This window comes from Cutaneotrichosporon oleaginosum, assembly GCF_008065305.1.
Source record: "Cutaneotrichosporon oleaginosum strain ATCC 20508 chromosome Unknown ATCC20508_contig07, whole genome shotgun sequence".
In the NCBI taxonomy this organism is placed as follows: Eukaryota; Fungi; Basidiomycota; class Tremellomycetes; order Trichosporonales; family Trichosporonaceae; genus Cutaneotrichosporon; species Cutaneotrichosporon oleaginosum.
The window spans coordinates 1-27770 of record NW_027072176.1 but is presented as its reverse complement, the minus strand read 5'-3'; the positions used below and the strand labels follow the sequence as shown (position 1 = coordinate 27770).

The following is a 27770-nucleotide window of genomic DNA, read 5'->3' as shown; positions in this document are numbered from 1 at the left end:
TCGCACGCGCCCCCCCCCCTCCCCCCCGCCTCTCTTCATCTGCGCGCACACGCGCGCGCGCGCCCCCCCCTCAACGATCATCGACGCAGTTGTCTGGCCATCTCCTCACGCCAACTCTTTCACACCACGCTTTGACGCAACACGCACACACACTCCCTCCCTCTCGGCTTTGCTGTACGCGACATCTAAACGTTCTCTTCACACTCCTGTCTCACGTATGTTCCATTTCCTCCACCAACCTCCATCGATTAACAAACAGATCAGGCCACCCACTTCCGCGGTATTCTCGCGTCGTCTTTTTGCCCGCGCGCCTGGTGCTCGGACTCTGGTGCCGGTGCCACCGCCCTTTTACTGCTGCTGCCCGCCGCCGACAGCAGTTACCTCACTCACAAAGGCTGTGCATGCAAGATCCCACACCCCGCGTCCGTTCACTCCCCTGAGCCTGCCCAAAAGCATCGCGCCGCCGCCAAGGCATGCTGCTGCGACATTCGCACCAACCCCGGTCCGCTGCCGAACCGAGCAACTCACCGTCACAGCTCTCAGCAGCTTCCCAGTCGGCTGCTTCGAATCTCCATCACGACCGTCCCAATCCCATCACAGTCATGATCCAAATACCATGGCAACCCCAACAGGCAGAGGCCGCCCACTTCCCCGCTCCATCTTCCTCTTCACTCTCGTCGCCTTCCTCCCTTGCACAGTCTCATCTCGATCCGCCATCTCCCCCATCCCTCAACCCACCACCACCACCATCACCGCCATTGCATCGCCTTCGTCCCAGGCAAGAACAGCCACCACCAGCGCCCTCTGAGCCTTCCGCTAGCCCGACTCCTGTCAGCCCGGGCTTTGCCCCGCCCTGGGCACCTGGCTCGGCGCTCTCATCACCCTCGCCTTCCTTGACGCTCTCAGGCAGCGGCCCCGGTGGTCCGCCACTATCCTCCCCTTCTCCAAGTAGCTCGAACAGTGGAAGCGCCGGGCCATCGGGCGTATCCTCTGGGGCTTGGAACGGCACAGGGCCCAGCTCTGCTATGCCCACGTCTTCCGGCAAGGGTCGGCCATGGTCCTTTACTCTTACCCCCTCGGCATCCAAAACTACGACAACTTCTGGTACCTACGCCGCACAAGTGTCTTTTGTTCCCGGCGTCGTATTCAACTTGACGCTGGCAGGCGGCAACGATGACACTGCCGTCTACTCGCTCCCTATGACCTTTGGTCACGACTTGGCAGACGGTGTCGATGCTCGGAAGCGAGCGCCTACCACGCCCACATCTGCCCAAACGGTCAACATGCTCGTGGACTTGGGATCATCAGACATGGTGAGTAAGCGATGATGTTGTGAGGGTGTCGATGACGGTGGGTGGTTGGGCGGACGGGCGTGCCGGGCGTCGAGCCATTGCTTGAGGCGACCAGCGCCGTGTCTTGGCAGTGCGCGGGAAGACTCTGGACATGGCGGCTCTGTTTAATGCGTCTGAAGACAACCCACATTGCGTGGCATCCACTGAAAGAGTCTCAAAGTGTGGCGAAACTAAGCGTGTATCACAGGACTAACGCCCAGTGGATCGCATCGATGAACTGCACGTCCAAAGACTGCATGGATGCACCTGCCCTTTTCAATGACACGCACTCGCTTGACAGTGACACCCCACTCGGTATCGACTACCATTCCGGCAGCATTAGAGGCAACATCATGTGGGAACAAGTGACTGTCGGCCAATTCGGAATAGGGTATCAGGCCATGGTCTCGGCCGAAGATGTGCGAAACGAGAATCTCGGCGACGGCAACTTTACAGGCCTTTTGGGTCTCGCCCGTGAGTAGAAAACACGACTGTGCGGGGCAGATGGGCAGAGGGACGACGGTGGGAGCGTACAAAAGACAATAGTTTTTTCCTGCGAGCAAGCGGAGTCTATGACTGCGCGGCCTGGTCTCTTGCTGAGGAATACAGCGCCGTCGGGGCTGTTGCCGAGATAAGACATAGCGTGCCCACAGATCGTGCCCCAGCGTACTGCGAAGCGGCGATCCTTCTGAGGGAGTGCGCTTCGTGTTCGCCAGGAATTCCCGACGAGCATGAAAAGCTGTGGGCTCTAGAATCTCACTGACCCCAGTGCCCGCCAACTCACTCATCACTGAAACCATACCGGGCACTACCGGCTCGTCACCTGACGGCGCGACCTTCCTGGACAATCTCTTTGGTGCTGGTGCCTCGGCGCCTACAAATAGGTACTTCTCGCTCTCACTCGAGCGGAGCGAGGACGTTCGAACGGTGTCAAGCTTCGGGATCGGCGAAGTCGACTCGCGCGTCTGTCCATCCCCCTGCGCGCCCAAGTGGCTGCCTATCCTTCCCCACCCCCGGTTTGGTCGGACAGGCTATCTGCACTGGCGGGTGCCACTTGACGGTGTCTACGCCACCTTCTTCAACGACCCGAAGAATGGTGTCGGGCCAACGACTAGGTCAATCCCATTGGGGTCGACTCGGACGGACGCCAACAGCACGTCGCCAGTTGCCGTGCTGGATTCAGGTGGCGTAGGCATCCTTGTCAACGATCGCAATATGCTGGCGGCGATCTACGGGCCGTTCGGCGTTGAGCCTGACGCAGATGGGAAGTGTGAGTACCATGATGTGAACACGGCTGAGACTTCGCAGACCGTTTGCCGTGCAATGTTCCTCTCACCTTGACCTTCACTTTCGGTGGCATTGACTACCCTGTGCATCCGTTGGATATGAGCTACATCGACACGGAGGACGCCAGCTTCTCGCGATGCCTTGGCGTTCTGCAGTATGCCGACCTGAACAACCGTGGTGACTTGTGAGTTTACCATTGACCATAGGTGGCTGACACCAGTGTCCTCGGATCCTCATTCTTGAAGAATGTTTACTCGATCTATCAGTATCCCGATCAGCGATTGAGTCCAACGACTTGGCAGCCAACTGTCGGCATGATTCCGCTCACCGACCCCGCTCTCGCCGCCCGCGACTTCTGGCAAGTGCGTCGGGAGCGTCAGCCCCTCAGCGGCGTTTCGTCGGGCACTGCTGGAGGGCCCGGCAATGCTCAGCAGAGCGCCGCGGCAAACGCTGGGCAGAAGCGAGTCGCGACCTCTACCATTATCGCAGTTTGCTCCGTGATCGGCTTCCTAGCCATTGCGGCTGGCGCGTACTTTGCTTGGTGGTTCTGGAACCGTCGGCGTCACGGCAAGAGTGGTGTTGTCGAGTACAAGATGGCTCAGATGGAGCCGGGCAGCAGTAGCCCAACACTTCGCACCCGCAAGCACGTCGAAACGATGCGGCAGAAGAGTATGGTCGAGGGCTACTCGGACTTTGACATCGACAGCTACAACTCAACGACGGCGGGGACGTCGGTGAATGGCATGCAGCAGACCACCGAGGAGGACGACATCCGGCAGCTGGGCGAAACAATCTCGAGGCACACGCGCGGGTCCAGCATCCACCAAGGCTTGCTCACGGCCGGCTCTAGCTCGCCTCCGATCCTCGCCTCCGGGGACTTTATGCCTGGCGTCCCACGCACTGTCTCTGAGCCACTCGATCTCCGGAGAGAGCGCACTCGAAGCAGCGGTCTTCTTCTCTCTCCACCAGCGACAACTGGGCGCCTGGTCGATGTCGGACCCCCTCCCTCCTCACCACCAACGGCTCGGTACAGTCTGACGCCAAGCGTGTCAACACCAGGCTCAATGACGATGATGGGCGCTTACCCGTCGCACAACAGGGCGATGAGCTCGGCGAGCGGCGTCACCAGCGGGACGCGTACGAGCGAGTACGACTACTTCCCCGTCTTCTCTGAAGCGACACTTGCCGCGGGCAGTGGCGCCGAACAACGTCGTGGGTCGCATCACAGTGGGAGGCGTTCGTCGCGCGGCAGTGTCTCCAACCGGACGCCTTGAAGTTCTCCAGACGTCGTAATGCCCCTGCACTAGGTTGGCCTCTACTTCAATGTTTATCACCACCCGTTGTCTCCTCTCCGATCATGTGACATGCTCGTCACGGCTGTCTCCTGCATCCCCACCACTCAAAACATGGCGTACTTCAAGGGGACTGCCCCATTGCCTTATAGTAGTACTCTCTCACCCCTGTAAATACCAACTGTACTTCTAGCGGACACTGCTTCTTTGTAACACTATGTGAGCGCTCATGGGCAACGGGATGGGGGGGAGGTGCTGGAATCCGCGTCATCCGCGGTCATCCAGCCACCCATCCAGGTTTACGAGATGCTCCTCATGAGGGCGATTCAGGATAGAGAGTCTCCCATGCCCCACTCTCAGCACGCCCCACTTGTTAGCGTACCCCCACTTGCGAAATGCCCCACGCCCTATGGTCTACGTTCACTAGAGTGGGTCGTGACTGAATGCAGAGTGGGGCATCCCTCAAAAGACACTGAAATCGGGCTCGAATAAATTCTGATCCCTCTGCTGTTGAATCTCGACGTCACGTGCTCACGGTCGGAGCCGCCCCACTCTGACACTACAAAGAAACTTTGTCCTTCGCAGCCAACCAAAACCCAGCGACACAACTGACTCTGGTGCACAGCCACCAGGCTCTATGTTTTGCTTAGCCGAGCAGTCCAAGAGGGCTGACCAAGAGGGCTGACAGGAACGCATGCAGTGATGCCTGATTAATTAGACTCGGACGCGCCGTGCGCAGATGACTACAACCAAGATCTACTACTGAGCATGTTTTTTCCGCCTCTACACGCCTGCGTGCGCGCGCGCGGCCGCAGATCCGCAGATCGGCATAGTTTCTGTCTAGCACCTGGGCAGTCCGCCGACGCCACGACATCGCACCAGTGGCCCACCACCCGGACGCCGAAGCACGCAAGCACGACTCGGTCCACGCACGTACACCAGCAAGACGACAGAACGCTCGCGGCCCTTCTCCAGATGCATGCGCCAGCCGCCAAGCAACAAGGCACGCCCTCTACCTGCCACCTCGCGACCGTCGCCCCCCCCCCCCCCCCCCCCCCCCCCCCCCCCCCTCCCCCCCCTTCCCTCTGCTTCGTTCCTTTCTCGTTACTGCTTCGCAAGCCCACCTCGCTCCCAGCCTCCGCCCCCCGCCCCCCGCCCCCCGCCCCTCCAGCGCATGCAGGCAGCCGCTCCAGCCGCGCGCAACGTTCGCGTAGACCAGCGGTTGCGCGGGGCATGTATTGATGCGAACCACTTAGAGACCTCATGAACACTGCCGTGTCGTGACTCACAAGATGCAAGGCCTAGCTGAGCATGCCCTACTTTTGGCAGCTGAGTGCTGCACGCCTGCACGCCTGCACGCTATGCCGTGGTGCACGCCATGTGTCACCACGCGCAAGCCTGCACTCGCTGATCGCTGCGGTAGAGCGAGTCTGAGAGTCATGGTTGATCTGGGCGGGCCTCGGAGAACGTGAGGGGCCGCAATTCGAGACATGGCCAACGCCAATACTTTTGCTTTCCACGTGTCGATACAGCGGAGCATTACGCCTACGCCTACACGCCAACTACCTTTGTGAGTATCACCGCTCACCTGATGTAGCCATACATAGACATCATGTCAGCCTGAAGCCGCTCGTCTTACTCGCGATCGCTCACACAGACGGCGCTGGCGACGACTTGACCAGAAGATTCAACACCACGACTAGACCACAATGTAATGACGGTAATGCTCTTGGGCGTCAATTCGTGCACCGATCGCGCCCAACATTGGATGATACCAATATCATCACATGGACATAACAAGTCCAATAACTGCTACAATGACTACTACCTAACACTCAAACAAGACCCGTCTACTGCCCGCCACGGAGACGGAGCACGAGGTGCAACGTCGACTCCTTCTGAATGTTGTAGTCCGACAGCGTACGCCCGTCCTCCAGCTGCTTGCCGGCGAAAATAAGGCGCTGCTGGTCGGGAGGGATGCCCTCCTTGTCCTGGATCTTGCTCTTGACGTTGTCAATCGTGTCAGAGGACTCGACCTCGAGCGTAATGGTCTTGCCAGTCAGACTGCAGTCAGCATTGGGCGCCAAGGCAATAATATGCAAGCCTGCACTCACGTCTTCACAAAGATCTGCATGCCGCCGCGGAGACGCAGAACGAGGTGGAGGGTAGACTCCTTCTGAATGTTGTAGTCGGAGAGAGTGCGCCCGTCCTCAAGCTGCTTGCCAGCAAAGATGAGACGCTGCTGGTCAGGTGGAATGCCCTCCTTGTCCTGGATCTTGCTCTTGACGTTGTCGATCGTGTCTGACGACTCGACCTCAAGGGTGATCGTCTTGCCGGTCAGAGTCTTGACGAAGATCTGCATGCCGCCACGAAGACGAAGGACAAGGTGGAGAGTGGACTCCTTCTGAATGTTGTAGTCGGAGAGAGTGCGCCCGTCCTCGAGCTGCTTGCCGGCGAAGATAAGACGCTGCTGGTCGGGAGGGATGCCCTCCTTGTCCTGAATCTTGGACTTGACGTTGTCGATAGTGTCCGAGGACTCGACCTCAAGGGTGATGGTCTTGCCGGTGAGGCTGTCCACGTCAGCATTTCGCCATAACACCGATGTCGACAAGTGCTCGACTTACGTCTTGACAAAGATCTGCATGTTGGTGGGCAACTGTTGCGTGGAAGCTGGTAGAGGACTGGAGGGGAGTAGGTGCGTGAGATAAAGTAGTTGTCGGGTAAGAAGAGTAATGTGTCAGCACTGGTTGATAAGAACGGGAGGGGGTGGTGGCTGGGCTGCTGGAGCTTGTGACTTTAAGCGATGTGGCCACGAGGTGGGCTAGACCTGCCATGGGTGCACGATCACCAAAGCACAGTATGTGAAGGTGAAGCGCGAGAATCAGGTAGAATGAGGAGGAGGAGGAGGAGGAGCAAGGAGGAAGGAAGGAAGCCCAGACGATGGCGCGGCGTTGCGCGTTGATTTGGGTGGCGATAACGAGGGAAATGAGTAGAATGTGAGGGGAGGGAGTGGTGGCGAGGGAGGTGGGACTCACGTTGCTAGGTGCGGAGTGGGACAGAACGCAAGTAGCGAGTGCGAGGGATGGAGAGAGTGAAGAAAGAAGAGTGAATTGACAAGATGCAAGTTGCGATGAACGGCGTTTAAAGAGGATGAAGGGGGGGGGGGGGTTTGTGCACAGCATGGCCGCGGATGGCCGAGGGATGGATGGACTGTGGGCTGTGGACTGTGGGCTGTGGGCTGTGGGGTGGCCCTTGTGGGGTGCTCGCTGGCAGGGTCTCGGCCTTGCAACAGTGGTGGCTGACTCATGACTCAGATGCTCATGCCCGCAGATAGACACGCCCAGGGCGGCGAGTTCCGAGCATTCCAGCGGGCCTGCGGACGCTGCACCCAATAGATGTTCCGGGCCCCACTCAAATGCCGCCTCCCCCCTGCCGCACATCCAGTCATGCCAGTCAGCGCTGACGTCAACCTCCGCTTGCCACCCCCTTACCGCCAGGCCGCCAGCTCCCAGGAGACATATGACGTCGTTTGCCACCCGGGAATTCGGAAATTATTTTGGTCGCGTGGCTGTGGCAGTCTCCGCTCAGACCCAGATGTGGAGGTTTGGGATCGTGACCCTGAGAGGGATCACTGGACCACGTCCAGCGCGAGCCACCAACCGAGCACCTCCATCCAACGGGGCCTGCTGGCCACCACTCTCCATCCGTCGTCCACCATCCACCACCCATTCACCATCACCATCACTCTCATCCTCATCCTCATCCTCATCCTCATCCTCTCTTCTCCCTCATCTTCCCTCACCATCATCAACATCGCCGGGACCATCCGGCTCACACCATCCCACATCTCAATTCCTACCAAACGCATTCCCGCAATCACTTTGACAACATCGTCGTTCTTTCACATCTACCGATAGCATTCTCTCCCGCTTCGCTCGACGCCCCTTCGCACCTAGCACCTAGCACTTCGCATTTCTCTCCAACTTCATCATCCCCCGCGCCCTCAAACGAGCATCATTATACTTGCACTTTACCTTGGAAACGACCTCTGATTTTCCACACACACGTCAACACACCAATCTAGTAGTTTGAACAAGCATCTCAACTCAACAATGTCCATCTCACTACCCAACGGCACCATTCTCGCAGCTCCCTCCTCGTCTCAGCCCCCTGTCTCCGCTGCTGTCACCCGCATCGTACATCTCGCCAACTTCTCTCCAGAGTAAGTTGTCCAGCTCCAACAATCGCTCAAACCACAGGATCAAGACGCGTGACATTCAGAACATCTTCAAGGAGTGGGAGGCACACAAGGGCGGCTTCCGCATCAAGTGGCTGGATGATGTGAACGCGATGGTCGTCTTTGCCGACGCTGGCGTCGGTGAGTGAAGCCTTCCTCCCTGACACGACGCGCCGTGCGCCGTGCATGCCAACGATCTTTCACACTAACGTTCTCAGCCAAGAAGGCGTATTTGAGCCTGATTCTCAACCCCTCCCCGTCCCTTCCTCCGCCGGCCACTATCCGCCCCTACGACCGACCCGACGCGGGCCAGATTATTGCATCGCTCCAGGCCCGCGCCATGGGCCACCGTGCGTCTATGTCGTCGGCAATGCAGAGTGGCAACTTTGCCGGGCTCGTGCGCGACGACGGCGGTCGTAACTCTGCCGGTGGTGGCATGAACGGCTTCAAGATGCCTCTCAACCCTTCATTCTCTTTTGGGGGCTCGACCCAGCCTGGAAGCAACGGTCGCAACAGCGGTCATGGCCGCATGAGCTCGTTTTCCAACCATCAGCGCGCCGGGTCAGCTTCTTCCAACTGGAACCGTCAGTCGCTCAACGGCGCTCTTGGCTTTGGCAATGGTAACAACCCTCCTTCGCTCGGGGCCGCGCGCCTCCCTACGCACTCGGAAGCGTCGTCCAACATCGCCTCGCGCTCAACGTCATCGGCTGATTCCAATGACCCAATTGTCGTAGTGGACGGCAGCACCCAGCTCAAGAGCACGAGCGCGTCCCTCAGCGGCCATCGCTCGGGGCACAAGGCGCGGCGGGAGAGTGTCAGTGCGGAGAAGGCACTTCGCGAGGTGGAGAAGGCGCTGCAGAGTGTTGAGGCGCAATGAAGAACATGCGCCTTGCGCCCAGTATCGATGATCGGCGAGGCTCTGCACTCCTTCCAAGGTTCACATTCTGCTTGCACGAATGTACCCCTCTCCTTGGCTCCCCAGCACATCGTCGCCCAACCAAGTCCTAAACCCCATTCAACATATCGCATCCTCCAATCTCTGTTGTTATCATGTGTCTAGCCGTTGTCGAGGCAGTCTTTACGACCATCTCTCTTTTCTCTTTATAGTTCCCCAACCACGTTTCCTCCACCTCTCCTCTCCTCAATCTCTCTTCTTCTTCTCTCGGCGAATCTCTGTGGCATCTGTAGTTGATGAAGAAACAGTGAGTGGGGGTGAAGCGCGATACTGGAGGCGCAGGAGGGCAGGAGCGCACGACTCTGTCATTATCGCATACTGAGCATTTCCTGGTGAAGGGTCGTACATGCGGTGCATGATTATTGAGTGTTGAACTGAACTACATGGAAATACAAGTCCGCATCTTCGATCGCAGACATACCTGGAGGCAGGAGGGTGACGGCATGTCACGTGACAGACGCGTGGCGGACCGCAGCGGTCCGAGATCGATTGAGCATTCCACCTCTGCATGCACCGACCGCACCGACCGCATCGCCCTCATCACCCTCATCGCCCTCGTCGCCCTCATCCCTTCCATCACTCTCATCCCCCTCAACATCCTCCTCCTCCCGATTCCCTTCGACTCTTCTCGTCTAGGTCTCACTTCTTTCATCCCGTTCCAGCTTTCCCGGCACCCTCCGCTCTCTCAACGCTTATCACAACCATCTCCGTCTGGCCCCATCCTTTCTGTCCCTCTCCTCTCCCTCCCCCTCACCCCCCTTCCCCCCGACGTCCACCTCCTCTACTCAGCCGTCTTGGGCTCCTCATCCCTACCGTCCCCCATGTCCCGCCCCGCTATCTCCTATCCGATCCCAACGGACGAGCCACCACCACTGTCCACTCCCTCGGGCTACTACGCGCCGCCGTCTCCGCGCGGCTCACCGGCCTCCTTCCGCGACTTGTCCAGCTCCACGCCTGGATCGATGCCAGTCGGCTCCCAACCGGCGGGCGGCTCACACCACGCCGGCGGATCACATACAGGCTCAAGCTCGCATCCACACACCTCGCATACGGGGCACGGCGGTGGTTTGGGTTCGGGCGGGTCGGGGTTCAGTGGAACTGGAGGGGCTGGAAGCTACGATGGCGGCAGAAACTCGCGACAGGTCTCGGGACCCCGCGCACCGGTATGCACTGTGGTCTGACGTCGCTGACCGCAGTCCTCCACCTCCACATTGGATTCGTACATCACACGTTTGCTGGTGGTCACCAAGCAGCTCCTCCAAGGTCTCGAGCAGTGGGCGAAACATGAGCTGAGCGAGGAGGCGGTATGTCGTGCTGCGGATTCGGCTAACGGCAGGTCAGCGATATCTATGTCCGGCTCGGAAATGGTTTCGAGCTGTGCGTCAGCACGTTTCGGCGCGCAGGCATCTCTACCACGTGAGTGCCAATCCCGTCTGCACTGAGCGGACGCGTCGCGAGTGCTCAGGCGTGAAGCGTGTCTGAAGCGGCGAACCTCTGGCCTTGGAGACGATGGACGAGGACGACGTCTTCCTCCGATTCGGCCTCGGCATGCCTAACGACATGACGGCGACCCACGATGCGCTCTTCGTTTCGCGAATCACCTGGGTTACGCGCTGACCATACCTCGTCTGCGTAACTCGACGCTGACCCCAGTGACCTCGACTCTGTACCGTCTGATCTTCGCGAGATTCTCGAGCGCGCCCTAGCGGAAGAACCCACGCAGGACACTTTGAACCTGTACCTGCCCGACATTCGCGCTATCATTTTCAACCTTCTCAATGGACTGAAGAACAAGCAGATGGCATACAAGCGGCACCTTGCGGAGCGCGCACCGCATCCTGACCCGGTTACGCCCCAACGACCACAGCCGCGGCAAGCAGCGCCTCCGGCCGAAATGGAAGCGCGCTCTGTGCGCTCAATGGCATCGACTGATGGGCCTACAAGCCCAGCAAGCTTGACAGGCAATCTCCCAGGAGCGAGCGCCCGCCCTCCGTTGGCCGAGCGCGCCCAGCATCGCGAGCGTGCACCCAGGCCCGCACCGCCAGACGCCTTCCGACCGTCGCGTTCGCGTCCTGCTCCCGATGGAAGCGTGCGCACCCTCTCGTCTGGTAGTATTGAGAGGCCGGTGCCCCGGGCTACCTCGCCCATCCCTTCCGTGCACTCCGGCTTCGGGACACCTCCCACCGGCCCCGTCGGCCCAGCGACAATGGTGTCCGCCCCACCACCGGCTCGCCACCCAAGGCGACCAGAGCGCACATCGCGCGATAGCGCAAACCCAACCTCGCGATTCAGCGCAGATTCAGATGTGTCGGCCATCTCGTCGCAGCGCCCGCCTTCGGATGGTGCGAGCGTGGCTCCAATGACCACCATGACCATGCCTATACCGATCCCGCACTCGCACTCGCGTGAGTTGCCATTACCGCCTGGCGCTGGGCCATCTCACATCCAACTATCTCCGCCGCCAGTTGCTCAAGCTGCTACGACCCCTCCTGTTCCTCCGCTTCCAGCGCCGTCAACCGAGGCTCCGCCCAAGACGCCTCCGCCCCCTTCCCCTGGTATGCCGGGGCTGCCGATGCTCAACCTCCCAGATCAGAATGAGGAACCAACGGAGACGCTGAATGGCGTCACCACGCCGCTTGTGAGCGATGATGTGCATCCCGCCGCGCGCTCGAGCTTTGCGCTCCTGCAAAGATCTGATGCGCTGGAGCGCCGCGCATCAAAACGTTTCTCGAGTTACACGTTCAATAAGATGGTGGGCACTAGCCCGGGCAAGAAGACGTCGAGTGGGACCGGCTCACCTCCGCGCCCAGCGCGGCGCTCAAATGTCCACGCTATCCCGCCAATGCCTGCGCTCGCCGAGGCTCACACAAGTCTAGTGGTAGCGACGACACCACCCGTGAGCGAGCCCGCTCACAGTCCGGCCGAGAGCGCCGAGCTTGATTCAACTCCCAGCACGAGCGTGCCCGTGCCGCCCACCGAGCCGACGCCCGGCCGTGTAAACGTCTTCCTTCAACTTGGACGGCATGTCAAGAAGACCGCCGTCGAGCTTCCGCTCACCATGAGTTCACTCCGTCTCCTATTCATGGAGCGGTTCGAGTACGACCCGGGCATGGAGGATTTTCCCGACGTGTGCATCAAGGATCCAAGAACAACTGTTCAGTACGAGCTTGAGGACATGGACGACGTCCGGGAAGGGTGTCTGCTCGTTCTGGACATTGAGCGTGAGTTGCACGAGGCGCGGACAGCTTCGGCCCGTGACTCCCGCATGCCGCGACATGCAATGCCACACAACTTACTGTACATACACTAACCCCAGCTCTCGATCAGGTGAAGCAACATTTCGACCTCAACTTCGCGTCACTCGCGCAGGACATCAAAGAGCTGAAGACGTCACTCGCCCAGTCGAAGCGGATGAGCACAACAGTACCGTCAGCGAGTTTCTTGGCCGTGTCGCCGGTGCTCACCGCCGCTCCGCAGCTGATTGACACACCACGCTCGCCGGTGCGGACTGGAAGCGGGCCTCCACCCGTTGCCGAGCTGCGGGCGCACTACGAAGAGGTGCAGAGTCTGCGCCGCGATCTGGCCATCATGCGCCAGCTTCACGTGGACTTCCTTGCGCAGACCAAAGAAAGCTTCACGGCGCTGCGCGCGCAGAACACGGCAATGCGCGAGGTCGTTAAGACAAAGATGGGCGGGAACCGCGCACTTCTGGACAACTCCAAGGCCAAGCTCGAAGGTCAATGCCAGGATACCATTCAGGCCGTGGAGGAGGTCAGCGACACGATCGATGGGGCACGCGAGGACGCGCTTCGGCGCGGTGTGACCCCACCGCGCGGCCACCTGGACAAGATCAAGGCCGATTTGGAGCGCGCGACAAGCCTCGTTGACCAGTTTGCGCGCGACGTCACGCTCGCCGAGCCAACGTGGCGCGCAACCTGGCTCGCCGAGCTGCAGCGCGTCACGGACGAGCAGCGCCTGCTGGCCTACCAGAACAAGTTGGCCACCGACCTCAAGAACGACATCAAGGACGCGACGGAGATGCTGGACAATGTGCGCGCGTTCGTTACGCAGCGCGCAGCACGCCCGCGCTTCCAGCCGCCACCGGCCGAGACGGGGAGCGTGCGCAATCTGCTCCTCGAGATCCGCACGAAAGAGAGCGACCCCTCGGCACGCCTGCGCGCCATCGAAGAGCAGGCGAAGGTGCGCGAGCGGCAGCTGGCGTCGCGCACCGACGAGTTCCAGGACGAGTTGGGCGCGTTTGTGCAAGGTAAGAAACTGCGCAAAACGGGCGGGACGGACGAGGCCGAGCGCGTGCGCCAGAGACGCCAGGACCAGGTCATCCGGCGTATGCTGAGTGGTGATGGGCCGAATGCGGGCGAGCCGCTCAGTCCGCAGATCACGGGGAGCAGGAGCGCGAGCGCATCGGGCGGCGCGGCTCCTGCAGGGGGGGCGGGGTGAGGTGTTCAAGCCTAGAGATGCAACTGCATTTGTGCATTACGCTGTCGTGACAATGTGATGTTGAGGAGAAAGGGGGTTACCACGGCGTCATACGTACGCTCGATAGGAATCTGTCGACGCCCCACGGATCAGCGTTGCTTCCAGCTCGTCAGTGTCTCCATGGTCTCCATCCTCCCATTACATGTCACAATGTTATATGGATACAAACGGCGTTCCGCTACGCCAACTCGGTCGTTTCACATGCCCGCGATGCAGGTATCTCATGGCTGTCGCTGAGTGCCGCCGACCTTCTTCTTCCGTCCCCCGCGCCTCCCATTCTTGCGATCTGCGGCGCCGGCGCCAACCTTTCCGCGTGCCTCCGCGGCAACGCCGCCCTTCGCCGAGTCGCACTTGACCGACGCCGCTTCCTCCGCCTCCAGCCCCATGGCGCGCCGCACATACTGCAGGGGGTTCAACACCTCGCGCAGAACCAGCTGGACTGGGCGCACCGTGACGGGGGACCCTGCGCAGCCGCGCGTGACCCTCGGCGACGGCGACGGCAACGGCACGGGCACCGCGACGTGCCGCGTCAGCGTGATCATGCCCTTCTTCTCGATGCCGACGGGCGGCAGCATCGCAGCACTTCGGGGGGTTTGTGATGCCCCAGGCGTTGCGTGGGTTTGTGATGCCGCAGGCGATGCGTGAGTGTGTGGTGCGACAGGCACAGGCGTTGATGCGAGGGGAGAGAAGCGGACGGACGGCGACCGCGGCCGTTCGGATACGACGCTCATCGAGCGTCTGTCGCGCACCGTGCCCATCATGCCCGTGCCCGACTCGGCGTCCGATGCGGCGTATGCGTGCACGGGCGCGTCGTCCTCCTCGTCCGTGTCGACTTGGTCGATCGGGCGGAAGAAGTCAGACGACCAGTACATGGTCATAGCCCGCTCGTCGGGGATCCCCATCCCGTTCGCGACCATCAGGGGGTCGCCTTTACGCCCGCGGCTGTCCGCGGGGGCGATGGGGAACGTGGGCTCCGGCGCGAGCTTTCGGGGGCCGCGGAAGGGCTGGATCTCGTGGCAGGTGAACAGGTACGGCAGCAGCGGGGCGGGGAGGGGAGGTATTGGCGCTGGGTCTAGCGTGATGGGACGAGGGGGGGCTGGGCGGCGCAGGCGCTTCTCGAGGCCGCGTTGTGGTCGGCCAGCTTTCGGAGTAGCGGGCGCTGGTAAAGGCTGAAGAGACTTGGTCGTGCGGAGGGGAGGGCGGTCGACGGGGCTGCCCGAACGTGAAGATGCGGCGTGGTCTGGTTCGTGTCCTCGGCCTCGTTTGCGACGGTCTTGATCGGGGCCGATGCCGGGGTCCAAGGCCATGGCGTCGAGGGGAGTGGCTGGACCAATGTAGATGGAGATGAGCGGAGATGAGTGGAGATGAAGATGAACCTGGAGATACTGTAGATTATCGATGGTTGAAGACCATATGTGGAGGTCGGTTACGCACCCATTCCGCCATCATTATCAAGAGCGGGATATAGCTAAGATCAAGCGATCGCAGCATTTCGCAACCACCGCAATCATCGCATCACCGCTCTGCTCACTGCACACTGCGCAACTGCCGCCCTCTCCGCTTGCACTCTATCCCCGTCACGGCCAGAGTATGGGACCAGATGTGCCGGTCACACGTGTGCTGGCCGCAACGTTCAAAGGTCAACTCCATAGGATATATGCTCAGATGAAATGCTCGGATACAGCCGCAACAGACAACTCCAGAAGCACCATGCTGCATCTAGTCGTCATAGACATTCAGTACACTGCACGACCGCCAAACACGTCCTCCGCCGCCCTGTCGAAAGATACCTGGTCAGAGGGTCGAAACACCACGCACCGCTCACACCAGCAGCACGTCCTCCTCCACCTCGAGCTCCTCCTCCGGGTTCATAGCTCCCACGCGCTGCAGCACACGCTCCACAACAATGGGCAAGATGCGCTCGCGCTCCCTCCGTTCACGCTCCTGGCGGCGCTTTGCCTCGGCACGCAGCCTTGCGAGCTGGCTTTCAAGCTGCTGGATTCGCTCGGCGCTCTCAACGAGTGCGCGGTTATTGCTCAAGTGCGTGCGGAGCAAGGAGAGCGAGAGAAAGATTGCGGTCGCGAGAAGGAAGATTGGAACCATGGCTCCTGAAGTCAGCACGTGAGGAGATGAAGTTGGGTGCGGGTCGGCTCTGCTGTGTACATGAGGGCAAGCCTGCTGGAAACAAGCTTCCCCGACTCGGCGCTCGCACATGACTTTCGAAGGCCCCGCGCCTGAGACAACGATAGACATTCAAGGACGCTGCACTCACCAGGAAACAACTCGCCGTACCATAGCCCGTACTGCGTGTTCTTCTTCTTGCCATCCGTGCCACTCCCACCATTTGGCTGCGGCCCAGCCCCACGACCGGGGACGAGCGGGGAATGAGGGTTGGGGACGGGCGCGCGGGCGGTTGGTGCGGAGTTGTGCAGCTGACGAAGGGCAGCATATGTTCTAGACGGTCCTGTCGAATAGGCTGCACCGAGGGGGTGGGGGGAGAAGGGCGCGCGAGGAGCCGCTCGGGGAGGGGTGAGAAGGGAAGTGGTGATGGAGCGGGTTGCCAGGAAGGGGCGACGGGATGCTCGTGCGAGCACGAGGGAGGGGAGTGACATGATGAGGGCGGCGCAAAGACTGGCGAGTCGGACGTGCAGCAATGAGGAATCAAGCGGTCGAGAACAGGGGTCGATTGAAGCGAGGGAGTGAGGATTCACGAAATGACGATGTGACTGACGACTTCTCAGAAGACGACAGCGGCGTTGCGACGGAACCAAAATTCGATTGCTCGCGGCATGAGCGACACGTGGGGAGGTACGACATCTCGAGTTCACTTCACAGCTTGCCCACGATTCCCCACCACCAACTTCGTCGTCGCTCTTCTGCTGCTGTACATGATCACCCGTATCATCACCACCGCTTCTCGTCGCACCCTCCTCAACCCCGCCTCATACTCTTCCCTCCCCCTCACTCGCACTCTGCACGCTTCGTCCACAATGGCCGCCCCCTACACTGTCGTCAACACCGAGAGTGAGGTTTCCCTCTGGTCTTCGGCCTATTCCCTCCATACTGACTGGCAGATGCCCCAGCTGCTATCGGCCCCTATGTCCAGGTGAGTAAACTCCCCAAGTATCGTGCAGCAGCTGCTGACTTCAAGGCCGTCAAGCACAACGGCGTGAGTGATTAGAGTCAGGCCGGGTGTGTCGTCAATCGGCCATGCCCACCTTGACTAACTGATTGTCCGATCGCCAACGCTGACTTCAGATGATCTTCGCGTCGGGCGCTATTCCCCTCGACCCCAAGTCGATGCAGGTTGTTTCTGGCGGAATCAAGGAGCAGACCGTGAGTTGTCTCGCCAACCGTCAGCGACAGTCAGCAGGTGGCAGTGAGCGTTGAGTAGATGAGCTCCAAGTGAGGCATCGGTCGGCCGCGGAGTGCTGCTGGCCGCACACTCGTCTGCCCCACGTTCGCGAATCAGCCCAGCACAGCGCACCGCATTCTGTGAATATGACTTGACGACGGCAACGCCCACCATTTGTCTGGTGGTGGAAATGGCATATGGAATGCCGTTGGAAATCGGAGCGGAATGCACACCTCCACTTTCGTGTCCTGAAGTGGGCATCATGTGCTGCCACTGACGACCAGGCCCAGGTCCTCAAGAACGTCTCGGCCGTCCTCGCCGCGTCTGGCACCGACAAGGCGCATGTCCTCAAGACGACGTGCTTCCTCAAGGACATGAACGACTTCGCCGACTTTAACACGCTTTACGCCGAGTTCTTTGGCGAGACCAAGCCCGCTCGCTCGTGCGTCGAGGTCGCGCGCCTCCCCAAGGACGTGCTCGTCGAGGTCGAGTTTATTGCCACTGAGAAGAAGTAGACTGTTCAAAAGTGTGCATGCAAAGACATGGTTAGTGGATGGTGCGGTTGAATAGTGGTTTCGACAGGCGACTGAATGTCGCGCAGTGGCTGCAAGGAGCCAGCCTCATCGCCCTATTACGTAACTGATCGGCCAATTCCACGTGCGTCACTCCTGCCGCGTGCCTCGCGCCTCTCATCCCCTCAGCACTTGCCTCCTAATTCAGAATCCCGGGTATCGACAACACCTTGACTCTGCAACACCACCTCGTCACCATGGACAAATGGGCTCCCATCGCCCCTTCCAAGCCTGCTGCTCTTTCAGGCTCGGGGCACGGCATGTTCTCGGGGTTTGGCTCGGTCCTCAAACCCCACAAGCCGGGCCCCTCCACGAGCGCAGCTGCTCTCGCGCGTGCGGGGCGACTTGGCCCCCGCGTCGGCCGGTGGCCCGAGGACATTCTTGTGCGCGTCGCCGGATTTCTCCCCGTGCACGACGTTCCTGCGTTCGCTCGGGCCAACCGTGCCTTGGCGCGCATCGCGCGCGACGAGACCAACTGGAAGGCGCGATGCCTCGTTCTGGGTGTCCAGCCTTCGACTAGTGAGATATCTCGAGACTCTTGCCTCGCGTTACGGCCGAGCTGACCAGCAGATCAGCCAGATCAACCAGACAAGGCGCCGCCGATACATATGAGCCGACCACAACAAGGCGCTAGCAAACCTCGGGCGAGCAGCACCTCCCGCCCGCGCGCCGTGTCCAACAATGACGACGACTTTGGAGACTTTGGCGAGGCTGGGGACGGCTTTGAAGACGTCGACTTTGGAGATTTCAGTTCAGCCACCAAGCCTGCTTCTCAAGAGAAGAACTTGATGAACTTGGACTCCATGCCTCTTCCATCGCACCCCAGCGCCGGGCGCGCAACCGGCTTCTTCGCGATCGCCCCACCATCACCGGCTCCGGCGCAGACCTCTGGTCCAGGCCAGTACTATCAGGCCTATAAGCGGCGGCATGTCGAACTTGCGCCGCTGTGCCACCATCTGCGCACATCGAGTGCGCCCAGTAGCACACTGTCTCTCCTCTTCCCGCCCAACGCAACCACTGGTCTGCCGCCAAGCCTTGAGGAGCAGAGCAAGGTGCTGCTCGACCTTCTTCACTTCCTCTCCCCGCAAGTGCAACCGCTGCACGATTGGGGATTTTTGCGGCAAGCTCTTCTTGCCGCCGCTGACCGCTTCGACTCTTCGTGTCTGGTCGCTTTCGAGATGGCCGACAGTCGCAAGGACGAGCTGGGGATGCGCACCGCTGCCAACGCAAGTTGGAAGGTGTGGGAAGCTGGGGACGGCCGCCGTGAAGAGTGGGAGTGTGGTCGCGTGTGGATTGAGAAGCGCGAGGTCTTCTACGAGGCGGGAAAATGGGATGCCGCGGAAAACATCATGTGAGCGCTCCTCTGTGGACGACACTGACGATGCCAGCAAGGTTCCGGACGTCACTGGCACAACAATTGTTCGCCAGCTAGACTTCACGCCGATGGACGCGTTCATGTCGCATGTGCTCGAGTCTTTCCGCATCGACGCTGAGCTTGCCGCGCGTGTGTTCCCGCCAGACGCCAAGGTCGTGTACTCGTTCAGCGACCGCGTTGCCATGGACGTGTTAGGCGAGTACATCAACACGCTGCTCGGCCAAACGAGAGTCATGTCCCCCGAGCTGTCCCTCCGCGCATCGGCTGCGTCGTTCGTGCAGGCGTGGAAGCTCGTCGACGTCTCCATGGAGGTACTCGGGGAAAAACAAACGGAGATCTCGCGTTCGTTGATCGAGAAGACCATTTTTTCAATGTTTGAACCAAACATGGACGAGTACCTGGAGGACGAGACCGAGTGGATCAAGACGGCCCTTGACGGAATATGCAACGACTGGGACAAACAGCTCGGCACCAGCACGCGCGCGGCGGGCAAGAAGCGACGTCCATCAAACAACCAGCCGCAGTTCCTCACGTCGCAGAACCCGGATCAGGTGAAGCGCAATGTGCTCGCCAGTTTCAAGGATGTCTTGCTGCTTCCGGTCACCATCGTTCCACGGACAGTCACATTTGGTGTCAACGCCATTGTCACTGGCGGCTCGCATGCCGTCCAAGGCCTCTCCATGCTCAACCCACAAAAGTGGGCGGCCTCGACGACGAATACCTCCAAGGGCATGCAGGGCAAGATGATCAACGGCGAAGTCGTCTTCGATGGACCAGTTCCCGAGGATGTGATCGTTGACGAGAAGCAGGCGGAGACAATGGAGACAACCAAGGCCGAAAGGGACGAGGTCGATATGCTGGCAGCGTCCAATGGCGACACCAACCTCACAGTTCCCCGAACCGACACGGCGCTATCATCACGAGGGCCGACGCCGCAGCAGTCGGGCGCAACCACGCCAAACCCAACGGGGAGGGACGACGAGTTTGAGCGCCTCCAGCTGCTCGTTTCCATCGACACGGCTCTCGAGCTCATCCATGCTGATCGCGAGTCCCTCAAACGTACAGAGACGTTTGTCAAATACCCTGGCAAGACGGGTTCCAAAGTGGTTGAAGCAATTGAGGAGGTGTTCATCCTCCTCCTCAAGGCTGTCGGCGACAGACACATTGCACCAGGTTTCAGGATGTGAGCTCTTACTTGACGGGGTGGAGAGCTGACTCCAGCGCCACACAACAGATGCTCACGTATCAGCCCGCCCAGCACGCGGAAACCACTAGCGTCGCGCCGCTGCTCCAGTTCTTCGAGCTTGTCCATGTCGGCGACACGATACAAAGCATGGTGCAGGTGTACTTTGACAAGGAGATTGCTCCGTACGTCGACAAGACCGATTTCCTGAATGCTGTCATGCGCGAAAAGAAGCGCTTTGAAAGCGTCCTTGACGACGCTGTTGCGTCCGGCCTCAACGCCGGCATCGAAGTTCTCATGAACCAGGTCGAGCACATCATCCAAGTCAAGACCGGGCCGCGCGAGTACTACCCCGAACCCGGGGTGCCGCAGGAGCTTGGCCCGACCGTCGGCTGTCGCGAAGCAATCGCATGTCTCGAAATGCACTGCAATCTGCTGAAGGGCAGCACAAGCAAGGAGGTTCTCGAGGTGTTCTACCAGGAAGTCGGCATCCGACTGCAGTCGTAAGTGTTGATTGCAGCGCTGGTGGCGGAGCAGGTGCAGGTCTGGTCCCTGCCGTCCTCTTACCGCCGCCATCGCGTCAGTTCCATCGGCAGTGCTCACTCCCTGCAGCATTCTCCAGCGACATCTGAAGCGGCAGATTATCTCACTTGAAGGCGGGTTCCAAGTGATCGCGGACCTCAACACGTACCACGCGTTTGTGGCATCACTCAAGCAACAGCGTATCACTGAGGACTTTGCCAACCTCAAGATGTTGGGGCATGTCTACATCGTCTCGGACGCAAAGGACCTGGCCCAAATCGTCCGCGACGTCACACGATATGGCGGCACGTTCAGGCCCGAGGAGTGAGTGGTGGTGCGGCACTCGCCGCCCGGGTGAAGATGGTGGTGATGTATGCTAACTAATCTCAGCATCTACGAGTTCATTCAGCGGCGCAGCGATTGGAAGAAGATCGAGAAGACTGTGGACAAGGCAATGTACGCACTGTCAGTCAAGGAGGATTGTGTCATCATGTAGTCTCTTCTATTCTTCTGTATGCATGCCATATGTGTCACCCAGAGACTCAGGATGTGCACCGCAGATGTAATGCAATCGATGATTACTAATGCGTTGTCTGGTTCGATCAAATGCCATAAGGCTCCAAATGATCGGGTCAAAGGCGGGCGGCAACGGCAGACCCCGCGGGGTTTGCCGGCGGAACAGAGGCGGGGAGATGCACACATTCCCCTCGCTTCATCTATCACTCGTCACATCTCCTACACCATCCTCCCCCACTTCGAGTTGCTGCAGCTGCTCCAGGTGTCCACCATCCACCATGAACGACGCAGACACTGCACCACTAAGCCACCAGCAACAACTCGACCAGGACGCCGCCCACAAGGAGAAGCAGAAGCGTGGGTATCGCGCATGGTAAGTCCACCCGCGTCGGCTTGCGACGAGCATCTTCATTGCTCCCACTGTGCACTTCATATCCTGACGGAGAAGCCTTCATTGCCGCGGGCGCAAAGCCAAGTGCGATCTGGTGAGTGGAGCCGTGAGGGGGTTGCTGGCGTGAGAGAATGACTGCTTCACCTGGGCCGCAGGTTGGGTGGGAGGGGGCTCCCATGAATGCTTGGAGGATCAGATCGACGTGGAGTAGAAGAGATGGGGAGCTTGATGCAACCACGAGACCGCCATCCCCCTTAGCCGGACGGATGGTATCATGCGGGACCTCTGAAGTTGCACTCGTTCTTCCACTCCTTGAGAGTGCCGCGCCTCGCACTATTGATGACACAGACTAACCTTAAGGGAGACATCGACGCGCCTTCGGATCCCCCATGCTCGCGCTGCCGCCGTGAAAAGCGCGAGTGCATCTTTGCGCCCTCTCGACGTGGCGGCAACAATGCCAAACGGAGGCGTGAGACGGACGATGCGGGGCCTGAGATCGGCGGAAGTGGAGCCCGCTTCGACCAGCAACCCATGCAGCAGCAGCAGCCCTCATACCCACCGCCACCACACGTCGATGTGCTGAATCCTTCTCCCAAGACGGATACATACCTGTTTAATCATCCGTCTGCGTCGAGCAACGACCTGTCGCCCGCGACAACCGGGGCCAGCCCGCGAATGCCCCAGGCGCATATCCAGTCCGCAAGTGTCGGCAGCTCTATTGGAGGTGGCGGCAGTAAAGCTGCGCCGGGTGACACGAAGCGCCGACGCTTGCATCTCAACCCTCCCCTTCACACGTCAGACCCGAGTAGTATCGTCGTTGCCGACGTCCAGAACGAGAGTGATGCGCTCCACATCCTTGCTCTGGCGAGCGCTCACCGACCGCCGTCATCTGGAGCCAAAAGCCCAAGGCATCGACCTCAACGTACCGGGACACTTACGCCGGAGCAGCGCGTGCCTTTAGCTGCTGCTCGCATCGAAGACTTCGCGCTGGTGCGCCTCGGGATCGTCGATGAGAGTCAGGTGTCGCGGTTGACGTCGGCGTTTTTCCTCTACTACCATCATCTCTTCGTGAGTGAATCAGGCCCCGGCAGAGCTAATGTAAGCCTATGGTACCGGCCGACCGAATACCGAGGACGCCTGAGCGTCTCGCCGAGTTTGCGCGCAGCGAGCGCTATCTCGTGACCGCCATGATCATCATTGCGAGCAAACATGATCGGACGGAGGGGATGCGTGAAGTCCATGAGCGTAGCTGGTCACTTATGCGGGGGTGGATTTCAGAAATTGTCTGTCTGGGCGCACCGCCAACTGTCGGTCTGGTTGAGGCCCTCCTGCTCCTTGCAGAGAACCTACCACGCGACCCACCGGTCGAGGCGCCCGATCCTGTCCACGCGCAAGGTTTTGGTGAAGAGGTGCACACCTCTGAAAACCGGCAGGCTTGGATGCTCATCGGAATGGCCATTCGTTGCGCGTACGGGCTTGGTATTGACAAAGTGAGTTGAAATGGCTGAGCTTCCACTGATACCCTGCTCGCGCTCAAGCTCATTCCGGAGGTCGACCGCACATACGACGTGGAGCGGGCCCGATTAGTCTGGACTTGTGAGCCACTCCCGGGGCAGCATCTGACGCATAGATTGCTACCTCTTTGACCGCCATGTCTCGCTACGATTGGGCAAGGCGTTCTGGTCGCGCGGACCAAATGTCTGCTTCCAAGGCTTCTCGGCCTCATCGCAGACGGGGCCGGCTGCCGCGCCGGGCAACTTTCCTTTCTTGCGTGAAATCACACCGTCGCCTGGCGCGCCAACAGACGCACCATCACAGGAGGATTTTGCCTCGCTAGTCCAGACGTACCTGGAGCTCACACAACTGATGAGCAATGCGCACGACATTCTGTACCCCAACGCGGCTCGCACGCGGTCACTCGTGATCTACGGCGAGTACTTCAAGTATATCGATGAGCTTGCGCGATCGCTGGACGGCTTCCGCATTCTCTGGAACGAGAAGAAATGGAGCTTATTTCCGCTTAACGACGCGGTGCAAGCCATGTTCTACTACACACAGCTCTACATTTGCGCCTTCAGCTTCGTGAGTTTGTCTTGAATACGTCCAACACCCCCGCTGACGGAGAGCAAGCACATGTTGAGCGTGCCGCCATGCGCGCGGAAGAGGAGTACAAACTGCACGAGGGTGGGCGTCGGCCGCCACTGTCGCTGTTTCCACGCGGCTCGGCCGCATCGCCAGACGCGCGCTACATCAACGTCACGATCATGTCGGCTGAGGAACTGCTGCGCATTTGCATCGACCGCATGTACAAGGGTGGTGCCTTACCGTACCTCCCGAACCGCTTCCTGCTGTGGTTCACATACGCGGCGATCGTGCTTCTCAAGGCCATGTACTCTGGGGCAATGAGCCGTACCGAGCTACCGGAGGCGGCGAAGCTGATCGACCAGCTGTGCGAGTGCCTCATCGACGCATCTCCTGATGGCGACCACCCTGCTGTGCGCTATGGACTCCAGCTGAAGTCGCTCAAGAAGAGCATGGAGGGCCTGGGGACTAGCGCGAGTTCCCCGGCGGGCGGCGGCACGGTACCTCTTCCCCCCGCGGTTGGCGATCTGGTTCAAGACCATCGCGACATTCGCGAACCCAGCCGTGCCGCAAACGTGCGCGACTCTCGCGACGTACCAGATCTCGAGACCGCTGCTCAGCAAGGTGTCCCATGGCTCAACGAAGAGCAGTGGTTCCCCACGCAGAGCGCGCCACCTCACAATCCCATCAGCTTCACGTACTCGACACCTGTCGGGGTCGGACGGCCTCACGAACAGCCCGTGAGCGAGGTTATCAATCTCCAGCCCCGGGGCAGCATCGGAATGGGGGTTGATGAGAACCTCGGCTTCCCAAGCTTCGACTGGCTCGGGCTCGATCAAGGGAATGGAGGGGTGGGCGCGGCACCGCAAGCCAATCCATTCGACGGGGTGGGGTTCACACCAGACTTCTGGATGAAAGTCACGCCGGGGGAAGGGCAAGGCGGGTTCCCCTTCCGTTAAGACTGGGGGAACCTGTGGCACCTCGCAATGGGGCGACGGTAAGGAGGATCAGGTCAGCGCGCCAGTGGAAGCGGCGCTGGGCAAGCGGCGCTGGGCAGATGGCCCAGAGGAAGTGAGGTTAAGGTTGGCTGCATGGGAGTGTCTCTTTTGTACGTGCCGCTATCATTGTGCCAATCGCGTTTGGTTGTACTCATGCATCTTGTTGTTTGCCCAATGACGTGAGACCTCCATCATGAAAGGTGGCGTTTTTTTAAGGTAATGGACCCGAGAGACTTACAATGTGGTACTGGGGACCCCTCATAGCCCGTCGGGTCCAACTGTTTACGCTCCCCGTCTCGTTGACTCGGTGGCGTCCCCATACACGTCGTGTAATCGTGTGGACTGAACTCCATTCTCCCCTAATACTTCTATCTGCCCCAACCCAGCGGAGGGTCTTGGTTCCGCGGACTTTTCCTCCGGGTCGCAGGAATCCCATCCCCGCCTGCCCGAGCTGTATCGCTGGACTGTATTGCCCTACACCGGCTCGCCACTCTCGCTGCGGGCTTTGTGCGCCTACTTCGACTCCTTCTTTGGGCGTGCGCCAAAGATGCGAGTGCCGACGCGTACCGAGCTGCTGCCCTCACGAACGGCTTCGGCAAAGTCGGCACTCATCCCCATGCTGAGGTCGAGGTTCCCCTCATCGATGCCGAGGATGCGGGCGAGATGCTTGCGACTCTCGCGCAAACGCTGGAAGTCGGGGTTCTCGCCCTCGGCATGCGATGCTTCCCAAGATCCGATGGTCATAAGGCCGATGACTTTCAGCTGCGGGCAAGAGTCACGGATATGGATAGCGAGGTCCGCGAGCTCAGCGTCGGGCCCAGAGTCGGCTGTGAGAGGCTCAAGGCCGCTCTTGGCATCTTCCCCAGACGTGTTCACTTGCAGGTAGACACTAAGAACACGAGACGGGTCCGTCTTCGCCAAGGCGTTTTGCAACTTGTCCGCCAATTTACGGCTCGCCAGAGTCTCGAGAACGAAAACGTTGGGAATCGACGCCAACAAGTTTGCTTTGTTCGATTGCAGCGTCCCGACGAAGTGCCAGCAAATGTCGCGAGGGAGCTTGAGTCAGTCAAGCCGCCATGCAAGTAGCGGAGGTAGTGGTCTTGCCCTCCTCAGTCCCGCCGCACCACGCCCGTCTCACATCTCGTGCCCGCGCTCCCAACCCGGACATCTCGAGCCAGATTTTCGCGACATTGGGCTGCTGGAGGACCACATGCCTGGAGCTGGCCCCCATAAAGCTAAGGTGTGGGCGACAGTTTCACCGCGCTTTGAGCAGGAGGCCTCGCTGAGCTGAACCCCTTGCAACCATCAACTCGCTCTTAAGTGTCCCAGACATTTAAAGCGACCCGCTGTCTGTCTCTTCGCTTCGAGTACCGCCCCACCTGCCCATGTCGCGGCAGATGCGAGGCCCCACCGTACATTTCAGATTAGTTGCCGCGGTAACCTGAGCTGAGCCGTTTTAAGGAGTTGAGGCCCAAGTGGGGCCTCACGCCGATCAACAAGCTCACTCTCCCCTGTTCCATCTACCACCTTGCAACTCCTGTGCGGATCCCACGACCGGTGCTCGAGGCAGGACTCACCAGCTGAGCCTTCTCCGCCATCTCCTGGATGTAGTTCTCGCCGAAGTGCCGATGTCCTGCGTCATATAGCGCCTGAATGTCCGATGGCGGCTTGATCTTCGAGATGGCAACGAGGCGGGGCTGGGGTCAGCGCGGAAATTAGACTCATGTCGCGGAGATGTTGCCAGCTGGGCATTGCTCGACTTGTCCTGCAACCCCTGGGATTCGATGGCGGAGCTCATCGACAGCATCGAGGATGCGCCGTCTCATCTCCTCGCCCTAGGCGGTGACGCCTTTCCATGCCTTTCTCGAACCGCGGACGTTTACTTGGAAGGGGACGTGCCCACCATGACACGGCACTTTCGAAGCCGAGAGGCTTGACCTCATGCTCCTCCCGGCCCGCAGACCTGGCATCCTCCTCCGATAGAAACCCTTGGCTTACTCCTTTCCAAGGTGATCAAGTCCAGAGTTACTCACAGACGAACCGGCCGGTCTGGCAGCAGCGATTTCCTTCAGCACGTCCTTGACGTTTTCAGCGAGCTCTGCGCCGCGCTGGGGGTCGTATGCGAGGGATGTGTCCATGGCGGGGCGTGTACGGGGGTGGGTGTCGGAAGCGAGGCGAACGTGTTTGAGTGAGTGACTGGGGAGCTGCCGGAGAAGTGAAGAACGCAACAAGACGGAGCGCATGACCAAATGTCAAGAGGTGAGACGACATTGGAGTCGAGCGCGGAGGCATTCCTCACATGCACCGGAGAAGTGGGGCAGCAACAGTTGTTGCGAGGGAAGGCCACGTGTCATTCCGCCAGGTTGCGTCACGTCGATCGGTCGATCACCATCGTGTTGATGCCTCCCTGCCACTTGTCACTGCATTCTTCATCATGTCGCACGTCCTACCTCCATTCTATTTCTACTTCTTCTGGCTTGTCGAGCCGGTAAGATGCCACGCTCAAGCTTGTTGACTGACAACAGGGCCTGTCCGTGGCGGGCGCGCTGTACGCCATCTTCCGGCCAGAGACGTATGCGGCCGATCTTCTGCCGGTGGGCCTCGAGCGTATTACGCAGGTCGTGGGAAACACCTTGCGCGGTCGGATGCTCTGCGGCCAGCTCGGCAGCTGTGAGTCTGCTTTGTCGTTGATCTGTCCCCTCGCTGGCTGTCTTAGGCCTGGGACTGCTGTCCTTGCATAGAGTTTGTACCTAGTGCTTCCTGAGGCAGCGTCCGCAGTGTCTGCCACAGCGTCTTCGGGTCTGCCACAGCATCTTGGGGCTTCCCACAGCGTCTTTGGCCCTGAGGTCTCGGGAAAGGCATCCACCCGAGATACGCGCTCTAGGGAGAGGCTTTGGCATAACCACGCGTTTTGCAGTTGCTGACAACAGGCTTCCTCGTCCTCGCGATGAACTCCTTCTCGCTCTTCCCGGTATTTAGACGCCAAACACCGGTACTTTGCGAGCAGCTCACACGGGCGCTGTTGGTCCCACTCCTCATCGGCGATTTCACCCAGTGCGCTGTCATTTCAGCAGAACTGATCCCAGCATCGCACTCACACTGGCCGCACTGCCGTACGAGCTCGTCTTGGAGCCATGGAACTGGACGCAGCTCATCCATGGCAACGTCAACATTACC

The 27770-nt window shown here is 59.9% G+C and overlaps 10 protein-coding genes across 10 annotated transcripts; 6 read left to right on the top strand and 4 right to left on the bottom strand.

The window, feature by feature from the left end:
• Positions 1-473: 473 nt before the first annotated feature.
• On the top strand, positions 474-3892 carry COLE_07229 (uncharacterized protein; the record flags this gene model as incomplete). Its single annotated transcript, XM_018424392.2, has 5 exons — positions 474-1313; positions 1553-1805; positions 2101-2601; positions 2640-2802; positions 2839-3892. The coding sequence occupies 5 exons, from the start codon at positions 474-476 to the stop codon at positions 3890-3892; spliced, it is 2811 nt and encodes a 936-aa protein (XP_018275691.1).
• Positions 3893-5760: 1868 nt separating this feature from the next.
• COLE_07228 (uncharacterized protein) lies at positions 5761-6554 on the bottom strand (the record flags this gene model as incomplete). Its single annotated transcript, XM_018424609.2, has 3 exons — positions 5761-5974; positions 6025-6480; positions 6535-6554. 3 exons carry the CDS (start codon positions 6552-6554, stop codon positions 5761-5763), a joined length of 690 nt encoding a protein of 229 aa, XP_018275077.1.
• Positions 6555-8022: 1468 nt separating this feature from the next.
• Positions 8023-9024, top strand: COLE_07227 (uncharacterized protein; the record flags this gene model as incomplete). The annotated part of the gene is made up of 3 exons (XM_018420085.2): positions 8023-8132; positions 8170-8288; positions 8366-9024. The coding sequence occupies 3 exons, from the start codon at positions 8023-8025 to the stop codon at positions 9022-9024; spliced, it is 888 nt and encodes a 295-aa protein (XP_018275078.2).
• An 899-nt stretch (positions 9025-9923) lies between these two features.
• Positions 9924-13560, top strand: COLE_07226 (uncharacterized protein; the record flags this gene model as incomplete). Its single annotated transcript, XM_018421601.2, has 5 exons — positions 9924-10265; positions 10299-10406; positions 10439-10518; positions 10756-12323; positions 12419-13560. The coding sequence occupies 5 exons, from the start codon at positions 9924-9926 to the stop codon at positions 13558-13560; spliced, it is 3240 nt and encodes a 1079-aa protein (XP_018275080.1).
• Positions 13561-13820: 260 nt separating this feature from the next.
• On the bottom strand, positions 13821-14906 carry COLE_07225 (uncharacterized protein; the record flags this gene model as incomplete). Its single annotated transcript, XM_018424610.2, has 1 exon — positions 13821-14906. The coding sequence occupies one exon, from the start codon at positions 14904-14906 to the stop codon at positions 13821-13823; it is 1086 nt and encodes a 361-aa protein (XP_018275081.1).
• Positions 14907-15420: 514 nt separating this feature from the next.
• On the bottom strand, positions 15421-16211 carry COLE_07224 (uncharacterized protein; the record flags this gene model as incomplete). The annotated part of the gene is made up of 2 exons (XM_018424611.2): positions 15421-15707; positions 15872-16211. 2 exons carry the CDS (start codon positions 16209-16211, stop codon positions 15421-15423), a joined length of 627 nt encoding a protein of 208 aa, XP_018275082.1.
• A 378-nt stretch (positions 16212-16589) lies between these two features.
• Positions 16590-17469, top strand: COLE_07223 (uncharacterized protein; the record flags this gene model as incomplete). Its single annotated transcript, XM_018427059.2, has 5 exons — positions 16590-16623; positions 16674-16705; positions 16751-16768; positions 16858-16935; positions 17239-17469. 5 exons carry the CDS (start codon positions 16590-16592, stop codon positions 17467-17469), a joined length of 393 nt encoding a protein of 130 aa, XP_018275083.1.
• Positions 17470-17723: 254 nt separating this feature from the next.
• COLE_07222 (uncharacterized protein) lies at positions 17724-21102 on the top strand (the record flags this gene model as incomplete). Its single annotated transcript, XM_018424612.2, has 6 exons — positions 17724-18045; positions 18097-18877; positions 18915-20084; positions 20123-20587; positions 20697-20930; positions 20997-21102. The coding sequence occupies 6 exons, from the start codon at positions 17724-17726 to the stop codon at positions 21100-21102; spliced, it is 3078 nt and encodes a 1025-aa protein (XP_018275084.1).
• Positions 21103-21400: 298 nt separating this feature from the next.
• On the top strand, positions 21401-24554 carry COLE_07221 (uncharacterized protein; the record flags this gene model as incomplete). Its single annotated transcript, XM_018424613.2, has 7 exons — positions 21401-21495; positions 21571-21607; positions 21874-22581; positions 22617-23003; positions 23040-23109; positions 23144-23595; positions 23640-24554. The coding sequence occupies 7 exons, from the start codon at positions 21401-21403 to the stop codon at positions 24552-24554; spliced, it is 2664 nt and encodes an 887-aa protein (XP_018275085.1).
• A 552-nt stretch (positions 24555-25106) lies between these two features.
• Positions 25107-26731, bottom strand: COLE_07220 (uncharacterized protein; the record flags this gene model as incomplete). The annotated part of the gene is made up of 3 exons (XM_018420574.1): positions 25107-25649; positions 26171-26290; positions 26627-26731. The coding sequence occupies 3 exons, from the start codon at positions 26729-26731 to the stop codon at positions 25107-25109; spliced, it is 768 nt and encodes a 255-aa protein (XP_018275086.1).
• Positions 26732-27770: the final 1039 nt, after the last annotated feature.